Source organism: Ursus americanus, chromosome 14, assembly GCF_024610735.1.
Source record: "Ursus americanus isolate L20-20 chromosome 14, mUrsAme1.1.p, whole genome shotgun sequence".
NCBI lineage: Eukaryota > Metazoa > Chordata > Mammalia > Carnivora > Ursidae > Ursus > Ursus americanus.
In genome coordinates, this window is record NC_142140.1 from 64,449,000 (window position 1) to 64,464,207 (window position 15,208).

General features: G+C 54.9%; 1 protein-coding gene across 5 annotated transcripts in view; it reads right to left on the reverse strand.

The window, feature by feature from the left end:
• Nucleotides 1-15,208, reverse strand: part of GAS7 (growth arrest specific 7) — a 200,048-nt gene that overhangs the window by 33,040 nt on the left and 151,800 nt on the right. For 4 of the 5 annotated variants that reach the window (XM_045797240.2, XM_045797244.2, XM_045797243.2 and 1 more), the window contains exons 4-5: nucleotides 12,345-12,430; nucleotides 4,037-4,090 (exon numbers count right to left, since the gene is read on the reverse strand). In XM_045797240.2, the coding sequence (XP_045653196.1) occupies nucleotides 4,037-4,090; nucleotides 12,345-12,430 (140 nt within the window). The remainder of the gene's footprint in view (nucleotides 1-4,036; nucleotides 4,091-12,344; nucleotides 12,431-15,208) is intronic. The other variant, XM_045797242.2, reaches the window with a different exon arrangement.

The following is a 15,208-nucleotide window of genomic DNA, read 5'->3' on the forward strand; positions in this document are numbered from 1 at the left end:
TGAGGCAGACAGGGGGTGGGAGGTACAGAAGGCCGCAGAGAGGAGACGGGCCGGGGTCTGAGGATGCACCCACAGTGGGGGAACGAGTGATGTTGGCTCCGAGCGGTGCAGCACAGAGGACAAGCAGAACAGGAGAGATATTGCAGGGAGACCTCCCAGCACCGAGAAGTGAACTCAGGGACTGTCGACCAGGGCTGATTTTGCTCTCTCACCACTCCACCCCCACCCGGGGCCATGTGGCAAGACCAATGGAGACATTGTGGTTGTTACAAAATGTGGAGACATTTGTGGTTGTTACAAAATGGGGGGGGAGGGGGTGCTGCTCCTAGGGGGTAGAGGCCAGGGATGCTGGTAAGCGTCCCGTGATGTGCAGGACAGCCCCCCAGAATGAAAGGATCTAACCCAAAAGAAGGGCAAGTAGAGAAGCCTTTCCCCATGGAAACCTCCAGGTGTGGTTTCCCGTGCCGCCCCCCGGGGGACATTTTCTCTCCGGGACAAAGCCTGCCCTCCCCCCAAGGCCTCCTGGGCACGGCAAGAGCCTCGATGGCATCCCCCTCCCCGCAAACACAGGGGACATGCTAAGGAACCGCCTTCTGCTCTGAGAAGAACAGTGCCAGCCATTGCCCGAACTGCTTTACCTGCCAGGCAGTTCTACAGAGGAGCAAACTAAGGCACAGAGAGGTTAAGTAAGTTCTGCAAGATCACACAGCTGGTAGAGTCCGTGTCTGAAGTCAGGCAATTCCGGCTGTTTTTAACTCTCGTCATGCTACCCTCCACACCCCACCCAAGGCAGGGGCTTGCGTAGGAAAGGGTGCTCAACATGGAGCAGGAGAGGGGGTTTGCCTCCCGATGACTACTCTTAGGGAGAAGTTCCGGGAGCCACCCCCACCCTCGCTCCTCCTGAGATCACCTCCCCGACCAGTAGTATCTTCATGCTGACACCAACTGTTTTCTCCAACCCTCGGATACACAGCGTAACCCCCTCCCCTCCCTGACGGCCAGGGGCTCTCTGTGCAGCTGGGGCTCAGCCAGGGGCAGCCGGGAACTCTTTGGGGCGCTCTAAGGGGGCTGCAGCTGCCACTTAAGGCCCCTGGCCACAGCATGACAGCTGCTGAACACAGTGCAACCCACCCCAGGGGCCTGACGTGGGGAGGCCTGAGCGCATCCCCCGCGGCCCCCAGTCCCGGCCCAGCACAGAGGCTCACCGCAGGCCACAGGCCGCGGTCCCCCACCCACCTATCTGGCAGCTGGCTCTGATTTGCTTCTGGAGGGAGCCTGATCTGGGAGGGTGTGGAAGAGGAGAACTCAGTCAGGGTCTGTGGAAGCAGAAAAGAAGGGACCCCAAGGGCTCTCATCCAGCCCACCAGCTCCCCTCCAGGGATCCAGGGCGTCCGATGGGCCGCATCAGAAAGCAGAGGCTGAAGACCACAGGAGCCCCCCAGATTCCTCTTTCCAGGAGAGGACTGTGGCTGTGTGGCTTTGCTGTCGTCTCCTCTGGAATCCTCTAGATTTCTGACACACGTCTGTGCCGAGGGCTGTGAGCTGCCATTCCTGCCTGTCACTCTTCATCAAGGAACCCACTCTGCAGCTGGCCCTGCCCAAAGCTTGCTGCGGGCCACCAGTGGGAGGGGAAGCTGGGATGTCAGACTACAGCTCAACGCTGGCTCCTCAGCCCCACAGGACGCAGCCCAGGACCTGATGCACGGCCCTTGGCTGCCCAGTGGGCATCTGAGCGAACGCCTGCAAACGGCCGCTCGGCGGGATCCGACAACGTGGGCGATTGCTCACCCCAGAGGTTAGCCTGTGCCCTGGGAGCTGGGCCCCTCCTTTCCCCCACCCTGTCCAGTGGCCCTGCAGGGTCTCCTCCCTGGGAAACTGTGAGTTCTGGAGGAGCAGAGCCCAGAAGGAGGGCTGGGAGCAGGGCAGGGAGAGCGAGTGTTATGGGGACAGGAAAGAAAGGCAGCACACAGGCCTTCACCCATCTCAGCCCAGACATGTGCGGGGGGGGGGGGGGGGCTGGGCAGGCAGCAGGCAGACCCGGCTCAAGTCTGGGTCTCTGCCCGTTGCCTGCTCTGTGCCCTCTGGCCAGTCCCTCCTGTCCTCAGTTTCTCCGGCAAAAATTCCCGGAGGCTTAAGTGTTTATTTAAAACCCCTGGGGATGTTGGTTACAACGCCAACGTCCCTGCTGGGCCCCAGATCAAACTAAGTGTCTAGGAACCCGTCGAGGAACTTGCATTTTAAACAAGTGTCCCAGAGGCTTCGGCTGCCGGCTCTACTTTGCAGGCTAGCTCTGAGAAGCTCTGATCTAGGTCAGTGGGAAGGAGGAGGGAAGACGCGAGGCAGGGACAGACAAGGAACACGGTGTGCTGAAGAGCAGACTGGGACCCAGCCCCACGCTCAGGGTCAAAGCCAGGGCACAGCAGGTGACTCGGGCCCCACCTAGGGGCCCCAGGACCATCCCCATCAGCTAAGTGCTTTACACTTTGCATCTGTCCTTTTACTTTTCTTCTACAATGCTCATATACCACCCCCCCTTCTTCTCCCTCTTCCCCCGCTGTTTCAGGGAACTTTAGGGGGCTCCTGCTTTGCTCTGGGGCATTTAGTGACACTTCGAAGATGAGGATGATGCCCTCAGGAGGTGTGCCCCTGGGGTCGGCTCACACCCTGCCCCAGGCCCCACTCTCCTCCACAGGCAGGGGAGAGCACAGGTCTTCAATCCTGATGCTTCCCAGCCAGGCGAGGCATGGCTGCCTGCCTCAGTTTTGCCATCTGTAAACAGGGTTGAGAAGACGAGTGTGCACTAAGCACTTACTATGTGCCAGGCTCTGTTCTAAGTGCTTTCTGCATACAGACTCATTTAATCCTCACCCCATCCCCAGGGCACACACACCCACCATCGCCCCATTGTACAGACATGGACACTGAGGCACAACGGGGCAGAGAAACTCGCCCCGGGCCGCTGTGCAGCCAGTAGGTGCTTTAACAGACCCTCTGACTCCAGAGCTCTCATTCACAAGCACCATACGAGGCTGGTCCTGTCACCTCCACTTCACACAGCGAGTGGAGAGCTCAACGAGCTGCTTGGAACACTACCGGTGCATACTAAATGCACACGAAGCGGCCACAAACATTGTGGTTGATGCCACTGTGTACCCAACCCTCTCTTTTCTTCCAGAGCAGGATTTCCACCTGCACAAGCCAGGGAAGCATACCCACTCTCGGTCTCATCTCCGTGGGGGTGGTCAGAATGGTTCAGAACTGCCTGTGCTAGAGCCTGGGGGAGCAGGTCCCCCATTCCCCACTCCCCTGCACGCGCAACAAAGCAGCACACCCAGGACCACACTTCTCATGTCTCCAAGTTCTTGCAGCCCGAGCAGCTAGACAAGGCGTTTGCCCACTTTCCCCAACACGGGGCTGGGGTGTGTGTGTGTGTGTGTGTGTGTGTGTGTGTGTGTGTGTGTGTGTGTGTTGGGGGGGCCCCCCTCAGCTTGCCCGTGGGGGCATGGCAGGCTTCTTGAAGAGCCCCAGGAGGCAGTCTGGCCACCCCAGGCACGAGCTGCCTGCTCCTGTCCGGAACTCTATTCTTAGGGTGCTTTCTCTTGTTTTTAACTTTGACATCTTCCACAAGTCACCCCGCACGAAAGCAACCGTGCTGTGGCTGTAATTTACATGTCACATCGCTGGCACGGAGCACGGTCCACCCCCTCCAACCCGCCTGGGCATGTGTAAACCCCACCACCACCACCCGCCCTGCAAAAATGGCTTCTGCATCATTCCCACCCTGCCTGCACTTGGTCACCCGGAGAGAAAAAAGTGAAAGGTGACATCAACAGAAAGCCCGGGGAGGGGGTGGGGGTAGGAGTGGGGGTGGGGGGAGGGAGGCAGGGGCAATTTCGGGTGCCATCCAAGCTTTGGAACTTCCCAGATGCTAGGCTGGGCTTGCACTCAGCGGTCCACATTGCCATGGCAACCACCCAGCATGGCAGAAAAGCCCCAGCTCGCCCCAACCTGTGGGCACCCGGCGGTCGTCACTTACCGTGATGGTGTTTTCCTTGCTCTGCTTTTTGCCTGGTGATGAGGATCCCAGGTTCTGGGGAGAGAGGCAAGAGACATCATCGAAGCTGTTCTCCATACTGGACATTTCAGTTCTTCTATTCAGGCTCCCTGAAAGCCCCGTGTTGGGGGAAGTCCGGGGACGCTCGCGATCCCATTAACCCTTAAGTCACCATATTCTGGAAGAGGGCAGGCGGGAGTGCCCCTGACCCCATGCTGCTCCCACGGCAGGGGGCGGCCGGGCTTGCAGGCGAATGGGAGGAAGCCTCCAGCACAGGCTCTGAGGGAGCTGCTCCAAACCAGGTCTCCCTCCTCTTCTCCTGGTCCCTGATTTGGGGAGTTAACCCGTCACCTGCCCTCTGCTGGTAAGCGTGCTGCCTGCCGCCTCAACGTGCAAAAGCTGCCCCGGGGGGAGCAGAGAGTTAAAGCAGGCCACCACCTCCTGGCACCGGGGACTCAGAACAGGAATCCCCCGGGGACCAACGCAGCCAACCCTCAATCCATGCAACGTTGCACAGGGGGCGCTTGGCCACCTCGGGGACGTGCAGCTCTCCGGACCCCGAGAGGCGGGAGGGATTTCTCAGCACAGCCGCCTGTCTTTCCACTTGCATTCATTCGGCCTTTGGATTGCCTTTTTCTTCGTGCCGCCAGCAAAGACACCACTAATCCCAAATGTGTCCGAGCCCATGAGCCCTAAGCAGCTCGCCCCAGTCCCAGGATGGTTCTGGTACAGAACGTTAAGGATTACCAGCTGAAAACACCACATTGGTCCTAGCAGCCTGTGGGCCTCAAGGGGGGAGGGTCAGTTCTGGGTCTTCGTTGTCCCATTATTAGCAGTTACATTAGGGATTCGAGAGGCTCTCCGAGCAGGGCATGTGATGGCCACTCCTGTCCTGAGTCGCTCCATGAGCGGGTAAGCAGGCTCACCCCAGGGCACTGTCGGGGGGTCATTATATCCGTGTCCTGGGACCCACAGCCTTCTTTCTCTGGTGGAACCTCAGGACACGGACGTCAGAGAGGCTTCTCCGGCCAGCCTCAGGGAACCAGCAGCCCCCCACGCCATCCCGGGTGGGCACAGCCCCAGACCACCAGCAGAATGAGTGTCTGGGTATGGGGTCAGCTCTGTCTCAGGACACCCTCTGCTCGCCACACAGAACAGGGAGCTTGGCAGAGCCCTCTGCTCATGGTCTGCCCATCCCCTTACTCCCCTTACTCCCGTCCAGACCTACCTGGGCTGGTAAGAAAGTCAGGTCACGGGAGCCGTTACCCTCAGACTGTCTAGCTAAAAGGGGCTCTACAGATCACCCGCGTCACAGACAAGAGAATAAACTCACTAGCCTTGTCGCCTGCCAAGCCATGTGACTTCTCTCACTTTCACTGGTTGCTATCAGCAGTCCACAAGCTTTGGAGGGCATCAGAATGCACAGGAATTGGCCCCAAATCGGGTCCCAGCCGCACCTCCCAGAGCTGACCCAGCAGCTCTTTGTGGGGGAGGTAGCGCCTTTGAAGGAGAATCTGGGGGCCGCCCTTGGGGAGACACTGATCTACATTCTGTCATTCATCAAAGCTCCCCTGCTTCTGACAGCCACTTTAGCAGTCCCAGCAGGCTCTGGGGCGACCTCAAGCTTGTGACCAATTACAGCTTCGATAAACATTTTCAAAGCATCAACACATCCAGCTCGCCTACCCTGGACCCTCCTGAGCTATCAGGGGTCCCCCAGGGCGTCTGCCACCTGGGCCACCTGGGAGGAGGATGGAGGCTGCGAGGCAGGGGCTCAAGTGCCGCTATCCTGTGACAGGTGCAGGGCTCTCTTGCAGGTACAACAAGGCCTGGGAGGGGGATGTGGGAGGGGAGCCTCTGTTGTGGTCAGTGGAGGAAATTAGAGCCCCGAGCTGAATATCTCTCTTCTCTAAATTCCCAGCTCCCCACTTCCAGGCTGGGGATACCCTCTTGTTTTACAAGTGTCTCTGCAGGGGTGGGGAAAGAGCTCCATCATTCACAAACCTGGATTTGGGGACCACTGTGTCTGAGGCTCTATGGAATGAAGCCGGACACAGAGGTTGCCGTAACTCGGGCCAGGACAGGAGCGCAAGTAATGGCATTGTCGGGGGGCGTTGGCACCTTCCCACCCTCTGCCCTCCCGGAGCTGTGGTCTCAGCCAGGGCTGAGCAGGGTGTCCCCAGGCTCTTCCAAGCACCTTGGGCTCTGTGCCTGCTGCCGATGGTCCGTGCCTATGTTTTCAACGTCATCCACATAAACACGTGACACATACATGCACTATATATACATACGTGTATATGTACGTACACACACACACACACACACACACACACACACACATCACGGTAGCACTTTACAAAAGGGCCCCAAAGGAATGACTCCTCCATCACAGGGAGACTACCTACTAGCTAGAAGTTGGTTTCTAAATATTATTCTGTACTAAGAGGAACCAGGCTCCTTGGAGAAATGGCTCATTCTAGATTCCAGGTCGATCTGGAACATCTTATTATTCTGGGAGATTAGAGACTGTGCAAAGAACGAAGTGATCTCGCAAAAGGACCCAGGCGCCAGCAGAGAGAAGTTCCAACAAGCCAAATTTGGGACAATTTAAGCATGATTATGAATAATGACTACAAATGAGTAACTTCAAAAGGCAGTGAGAGAGAAAGGAGGCAGTATTTCTTTAAGGAAGAATGCCCATAAAAATGGATAAAGCATCACAAAATCACCACTTGCAAACCCCAAAGTCAAAATGGATTCAGGCCACGGTCACCACGGATGCTCAAAGCATTGAGTGGAAAGCCTGTGAAGTAACAGGATATGCCCATGGTCTCACCCTATCACGCCCTAGATTACTAGGCTAATTAGAAAGGGAAAATGTACCCCCGCAAAGCAGTCATCGCATTAACTGGGAGCTCAAACTCCCGGTTAGCATGACTGGTAGGGGGCTAACCTGGGAGGCCCCAGGTGGTAGATATTCTTGCCAGAGCTGTTAGCCCCAAGTCTAAGCCTAAGAAAACAATTAGACTAAGCATGTGGTCATTCTAAACTGACCGGCACTCTTGCCACATAGAGTCACTGTGGGGTAAGACAAAGATCAAATGTGCGGCAAATACAGTCTAGATAGGAGCGCCTGGGTGGCACAGCGGTTAAGCGTCTGCCTTCAGCTCAGGGCGTGATCCTGGTGTTATGGGATCGAGCCCCACATCAGGCTCCTCTGCTGGAAGCCTGCTTCTTCCTCTCCCACTCCCCCTGCTTGTGTTCCCTCTCTCACTGGCTGTCTCTATCCTGTCGAATAAATAAAATCTTTAAAAAAAATAAAAATAAAAATAAAAAAATAAAATAATAAAATAAAACAATATGTCAGGGCTTTGCTTTAAAATAATCTGGGGGGCACAGGAAGGGGGAGGGAATGGGGATATGAATGAAACAAGACTGGCCCAATAATCATTGCAGTTAAATGACTAGTCCCTGGGACTTTATCAGAGCAGGACTTCTACTTTTCTAAATGATTGCCAATGTGCATAATAAAAGGGTTTTTGTTTTGTTTTTTTAATGTCCTTTGCCTATGATTCTAGAAAGTTTTTCTCCTTCCCTTTTTAAAAGTCGCTCCCCAGTCTGTTCTCCCCTTCTCGCCTGGGCCACTCTGCTGTTTCTGTGAGGTGAGGGCCCACGGTGGTGGTGACCTACAGAACAGTGCTGGGTGGCCTGCAGCGAGCCGTTCACAACTGACCCACCAGCCCGGGCTGGGCATGTCTTCTGACCCTGGCTCCAGGCCCCGTGAATAGCCTGGATCCCACCTCCCCAGCAGGCAGGATCCAGAGTGAAACCTCTCGATGACTTCCCGGTACTGCTGCTGGAATAAACCCAAGGTCCTCAAAAGAGCCTGTACAGACCCCTCCAGCCCTCCCCCCTGCCCCCCATCCCCCTTCCGCCCTCCCTGCACATGCTGATTCAGTAAATCACAGCCCCACCCAGCCTCTGCGGGTTCGTTGAAAACCATTGCTCTCCTTCCCCTCCTCTAGGCATCCACACATGCTGTTTCCTCCACCTGGAAGGCTATTCCCCACCACCACCCTGAGCCAAGCTAATCCCTCACTCATCTGTCCAGTCTTAGCTTACTATCTTTCCCTCTAGAGCCCATCACTGACATTTCTAGCACCCCCCGGCCACCCAAGCAGGTGCCCAGAGCACACACTTCCTCCAGCACTTCTCAAGGCCGACACGAAAATGATCACATATCTCCTGTCTTCTCCGGCACCAGCTACAAGCCTTCACCAAGGCAGGGGCTCTGTTTGCCCGCGACTCAGTGCCTGGCCACGAAGGAGACGCTCAAAGGAACATGTGTTGCTGGACTGAGGGGGTCCCCGTCAGATGGGTGAGTCTCAGCATCTTACCTCCACCTCAAGCTCCCTTCTCCGATGGGACCCTTAAGTTTCCAAGCCCTCGGTCCCACCCCTGTTCTCTTCTCCCGTATAGGAAGCCAGAACAACAGAAAGGTTGGTCACAAAAGGGCATGGGCTCTGGTGGGCAGGTCCCTTACCCACCCCAGCTGCACAGGGATCCGAGGGATCCCATCACAGGCGGGCAGGCAGCGGACAGGCCAGGACGTGCTTCTGCAAAGGCCAGCAAAACTCAGCCTCTGCGCCCACCCAGGCAGGTGGGCCCCATTTATCCAGTACCTGGCAGCCCACCGCAGGGTGGCAGGCTGGAGACCTCCACTGGGTGGCGCCAGATCACCACCACCTGTGCCCAGCCATCTGGTCTCCCAGGACTAGGGGCGGAGCGGGCAGGCACCCCACTGGCTGCAGGGCACCCCATTGGCAGTCCTGCCCATGACAGGGCACACTGGGGACACGTTCCTGGTTGCCGGGAAGATCAGGTATGTGCTCCCCGCCCGTACACCCCCCGACATTCTAATTTCCCTGACGAGCTTGTTTAAGGGGGAACAGCTCACGGAAAAAAGCACACACAGGGCTTTGAGCAAACCCTGGGCAAGCTGCTGGGCCGACCCCCAAGCCTGTATCTCAAATGGCTCTGCGTTCATCTGCTCATTCATTCATTCTTCAGGTATTACTCCGCCGTAATCATTACCTATTATAATCGGCAGCCTGGGACCGCGTGAGTAAACACTACACGCTTAAAAGCAGCACATATACTTGGAGATCATTTGTTGTCAGCTCTGTCCGTAAACACGAAAACTTCTCATCCTATTTCCATGATTGGCCCCAAGCACCTTTGTGGAGAACCTTCCACGACCTAAAAAAATAACACGCTACCTTCCGGTTCTGGAACCGGTGCGCAACTGCAGATTTGCTCTCTCCACGCGCTGCGTTATTTACGATACTTTGATGATAATCCACTCTCCGCGTTATCATCCAGAAAGAATACACTCCACCGGCCCCTTAAGGCAGTCTCTCCCTGCCCCCTCCTGGGTCTCCACGGCTGGGCAGCCCCACACCCCCAAGTACCGGTACGCCGCATCGTACGTGCCTTCTATTCAAGTAAAATGGTTCATTGTAGGGAACGTGAAAGATACTGCAACGTATAAAAATAAAAAGTCCTTTAGACCAAGGTTTCTCAACCTCAACACCACTGCATTTTCGAACTGGGCAACTCTTTGTTGCGGGGCGCTGTCCTGTGCATTGTGGGATGACTGGTCATACTCTAGAACCCTCCTCGCTAGCTGCTAGCCAGCAGCACCCCTTCCCCAGCTGTGACAACCGAAACGTCTCCAAACAAATGTCCCCGACAGAGAATCACTCTTAGACGCAGACAGAGCCAACGTCACCATCTGGTTTCTTTTTCTTCCAGTCATTGGTCTTTGCGAACACGTGGATTTCCTCTTCCCAATAAGACTGGCCATGTGTGGAGTGTGCGTGCTGCTTTTCCCGCTCAATATTATTAGGTTCTCAGCCTTTCCCTAAATTCAGGACATTTTCTTCAGAAATGCGCTTTCTCGTGTCTGCCCAACAGAGCGGGCTGGCTATGCAGTGCCGAACTCGGCCACGCTGATCCCTGGGGCCGGACAGTTCGGCTGGGTGCACGGCAGCAGGCCCGTAAATAATGCTTGAGCGAACATTCCACACCAATCAGAACCCCTGGACGTATCCCAAGAACAGGTGCTGGACGGGGATATTCCTGGGTCCAAGCAGCTTCTCAGAAGGTTATAGCAATAAACGTCAAAAACAAAAAGTTTTGGTAACAATTCCACAGTATTTTGGGGGTGGGGGAGCAGTGGCTCGTTCAGGTGTGTGGTAACAGAACTTCAGCCGATGTCTTCAGAAAACAGTCCGCAGCCAGGCAGTCAATCAGCTTCATGCCAAATGACTGATAGAGGCTGTGTGGGAACAGCAGGGGGGGGGGCTTGGCAGAAGACACACAATGTCAGGGATGTGCATGATGTGTGCCCCGAGCAGGGGAGTGGAGGGGATACACACACACACACACACACACACACACACACACACTGTGTACTATCGACCACGCCCAGATCGTCCTTGCTCATGGCACGGTCCTCTGACCAGCATCACCAGCATCATCACCGTCACCAGCATCACCACCGTCATCAGCATCATCAGCATCACCAGCATCATCAGCATCACCAGCATCACCATCACCAGCATCAGCATCATCAGCATCACCAGCATCATCAGCATCACCAGCATCACCATCACCAGCATCAGCATCACCACCATCACCAGCATCAGCATCACCACCATCACCAGCATCAGCATCACCAGCGTCACCAGCATCATCAGGATCACCAGCATCACCAGCATCAGCATCACCACCATCACCAGCGTCACCAGCATCAGCATCACCACCATCACCAGCATCACCACCATCACCAGCATCATCACTGTCACCAGCATCACCAGCATCACCACCGTCACCAGCCATCACCAGCATCAGCATCACCAGCATCACCAGCATCAACAAGCATCACCAGCATCATCACCATCACCAGCATCAGCATCACCAGCATCACCAGCGTCACCAGCATCATCACCGTCACCAGCATCACCAGCATCATCACCGTCATCACCATCACCAGCATCACCAGAGTCACCAGCATCATCACAATCATCACCATCACCAGCATCACCAGCATCACCAAGCATCATCCGGGGCCTGGCTGGAAACAGAAGCTCAGGATCCTTCCTAGACCTCCTGGATCAGAATCTACATTTTAACAAGAGGCTGGGGGACGAGCGAGTCCCGCAGAATGTAAGAAGCTGCGGCCCACAAGGATGTCCACATTCTTTTCTAGGGTGCTAGCTGAACCGAAGCTGAGCCCATGCTCAGCCTCCTGAGACAACGTCATGAAGTTTCCAGAAAGGAACGCTCTTGGCTGCAGTAAAGCGAAGTGCCACATTGTAGCCAGCTGCAGCAACAGATCACGAGGCCTTCCTTGCAACGGCTGGCGCATGGGACCCGCTGCTGGGCGTAACAAACAGCTGTTGTCATCCTGGACACCACAGCAGTGTCCCCATCGCCACCCTCTCCCCTGGGGCCTGGAAAGGGCTGGCGGAGTCTGGAGTCCGCATTAAGAACAGCTCCTGGATGCAATTGACGGAGAGAGTACATAAGCCAGTCCTCACTTCCTTAGATGCAGCTTAGCGCAACTTGGAACACAGCGGGGCTTGGCATCGAGGTCCGGACTGACCACTCAGTACTCGTGTCACCTGTACGAGTCGCTTAATTAAGCGGCCTGAGACAGTGGCCTCGCCTGGAAGATGGGAAAGGTACAGACAGGTGTCTGTACAGGTGTCAACGGATCGGATGAATGAGAAAACAGGATGGGACTGAATCTTAAACCATTCCCCCGTTTCCTCCCAATCCCATCGAGGTCTCCGTGCTAGACGATTAAAGGTGAGAAAACATTTTACAAACTTCCCTTCTGGGTGAAGTGTGACGGTGGGGAAAGGGGGTGTGTAGAAAAAGGAAGCGGCCTGCCCCATCCATTTTCTTAAAGTGACAGAACCCGAGACGGTATGTATCAGGAATCCAGACGGCAGGATGGACTCCCCTGCCCTAACGATGGTTACCACCCACCACTGTCACCCCACGGCAACCACCCCAACTTCTAGAGAAAACCAACAAACCACAATCGTCCATTCTCCCCAATCATGGACACGGGAATGACCCACATATCCCAGTCACTTTCTACCTGGGGCAGCCCCGGGCTGTGGTCACCTGGACCCCCATTCGGTGTCGTCTTCACGACACCTCCCTGGGCCTGCCAAGCGGGCGACCCCTACCTACCTCCCGTAACACGACCCCTTACCTGGGAATCACCGGTGGATTTTCGGACACTCATGTGGGCAGTCTCGGGAGGGTGCGCTGGGGTCCCTGCCACGTGGTATCCATTCACTGTGGGAGAGAAACACTGCTCAGATACCACGCCGGCCACACACGGGCGACACCAGCTGCCTGCAACCGTGGTCCCTTCTCCTATGTCACTGCCTGCCAGCCTTTGAGACGTCTCGCACGGCCAGGACCATCTCTCGGGATCTGACCGGGGTTCACGGAGCTGGAAATGGGCCGCAAGCATCTCTCTAATCCCCAGTTCCCAAATGCGGAACTCTTGGGGGACCACGTTTCTTTCTGAACCAGATGTAGACACGCTTCATAACAGGATGTGGGATCACTGCAGTCCAACAGCTGTCACTGAAAATGCCACATCAGTTGTGGCCACTGCTGCTGGTCCAGGGTCCGTCCGGGTTCTTTCCACGGAGTCAGACGGCCCTCCGCCACCTGCCGGCAGCTCCCCGGAGGAACACCTCCACCCTGGCCCTCACAGCACTGTCATGCCAGTATAGAATGCAAAAAGCACTGGGTTTACCAGTTTCTGTGAAATTTGGTTTTGCCGATTAATAGCCAGGGGGGATCACAGGCCATCCGTTTTGAGTCTCAGTTTTCCAAAAGTTAAAAAAAAAAAAAAAAATCAAGGCTGTAAAATTCTACCCCTACAACACTCACTCATGCTCCCAAGGCATTCTGATCAACCTGCTCTCTTAAGGGGGTGGGGGTGGGGCTGGCTTGTAGCATCTGCCAGTTTCCACGGCATATTTCCATCAATGCTGATTCGAAGCTTCCAGCAACAGCCTCGCATGTTCCTGATGACACAAGTACACCCGGGGACCCGTGCGATCTCAGTTCCCAGAAGGGATGCTGCTCTCTCGCAGACAGGGTTGCGTAAGCTCAGGGAGCAGTTCCTCCGCCGTGAGCCTCAGCTTCCAGATCTGGGAAATGGGGAGAATGCTACCCAGTCTCCAAACCTACTCTGTTGGTATGAAAATCAAACGGGGGCAGTACTTGTGAAAGGGGGCTCTGAGTCATGAAGTAATTCGTGAAAAGGGGAGAGAGGTAGACGGAGGGAGGGACGGCCACTGCTTCTGCTTCTCCACCGGCCTCGAGCCCCAAGCCTGTGTGGTCTCTAGACACCAGGCAAGCATACTTTGCGCATGCCCCAGGCTGGGAGGAATTGCAACATATAGACTATGCGGGTCGAACTGGATAAGATAGACAAGCTGAGGTCCAACCCATGGTTCTCATTGGCCACGCCCTAAGGTACGGCAGGAAGCAAGGGGAGAGGTTGGCCGAAAGTCACTGACATCTACTGATTTGCCGGATGCTAGCAATGGGGTGATGAAGGCACCCCCACGCAGGACCGTTTTCATGCGGGGGATGTCCCCCATTTTCCGCCATTTGTCGTGAAAAATCCAGCGCCCCCTGCGAGCAGAAACACAGACCCCCTCCTCAGACCCCTCTGGGCAGCTGGGCTTCTCCAAGGTCTGCAGGGCTGGCCTGATACTCGGGAAGAGGGACAGGCACAGACACAGGGCACATGGCTGGCCCCCAGTGCAGTGGCTTGGGGAAGCAACAACCACCAAGAAATGAACCTGCATGGCCAGTCATAGCCCTGCTCTGCACTCGGGCCCCTGGCAGCCGGTTAAATGCTGCTACTACGCATGAGCCCACTGGCTAAGGGGAGCTGGGGGTGGGATCCCAAGAGCATCAGAGAACGTGAAGGGGATCGAGGAGAAGCTACTCATGTCGGCATAAGCTATGCCAGGAAGGGCACTAGACGGGTGACAGATACAACCCACAATGAAGGCGTCACTGTCATTTATCAAACGGCATAGCACTGAAATGCATGAAACACAGAGACTCTAAAGCCAACAGGAGAAAACCTTAGTCTGCTGCTTTCAGTCGAGACCGAGCAGTAGACGAAAGTGAGGATACGGAACATCTTAGTAATTTCATTTAGACGCTGAATGAACTAGATATGAAACATCAGGGACTACAAACAAAGATAACATCTTTTTTTTTTTAAGATTTTATTTATTTATTTATTTGAGAGAGAAAGAGATGAGCGGGGGGGAGGGGCAGAGGAAGAAGCAGACTCCCCGCTGAGCAGGGAACCTGACCTGGGGCTCGATGCCAGGACTCCGGGATCATGACCTGAGCTGAAGGCAGACGCTTAATCGACTGAGCCACCCAGGCGCCCAAGATAACATCTTTTGCCAACAAGCCACGGAACATTTTAAAAACCCTGGGCATGCTGAAGCCACGAATAAGGTATTGATAAATCGCAAAAGGCATAAAAAAACACACTCTTTGACCAGAGAGCAATAAAAGCAGGTATTAATAATGAAAGAACAAATACACAAGGTCCCCATCCCTCCAATTCCCAAACACTTGGAAATTTAAGAAAATGCCCTCCGAGTGTCAGGTCAAAGAAGAATTTAAAACCACAATTACACAATATTTAGCAAATAATCAGCAAGAACATATCAAAACAGATGGGATAAGGGTTGAATTACATTTGGGGGGAAATCCATAGCCTTCATTATTCCATTACTGAAACCAAGCAAATACAAATAAATGGACTAACCATGCAAATTAAGAAGTCAGAAAGACTTTTGAAAGCCAATAAAGTAAACCAAAGGAAAACGGAGACGGGGGTATAAACATGGCACTAGAAATGAATGGAAACAGGATGACATTTGCAACTCAGGCGAGTTCTCTGTGTGGGGGTGGCTATGGGGGGGGGGGATCACAACAATAAAAAAGCAGGTCAGCCCATCTAATCTGAGCCTGAGAGAGCGCATGAATGCTCAGAACGTGGAGTTAGAAAGAAAACAG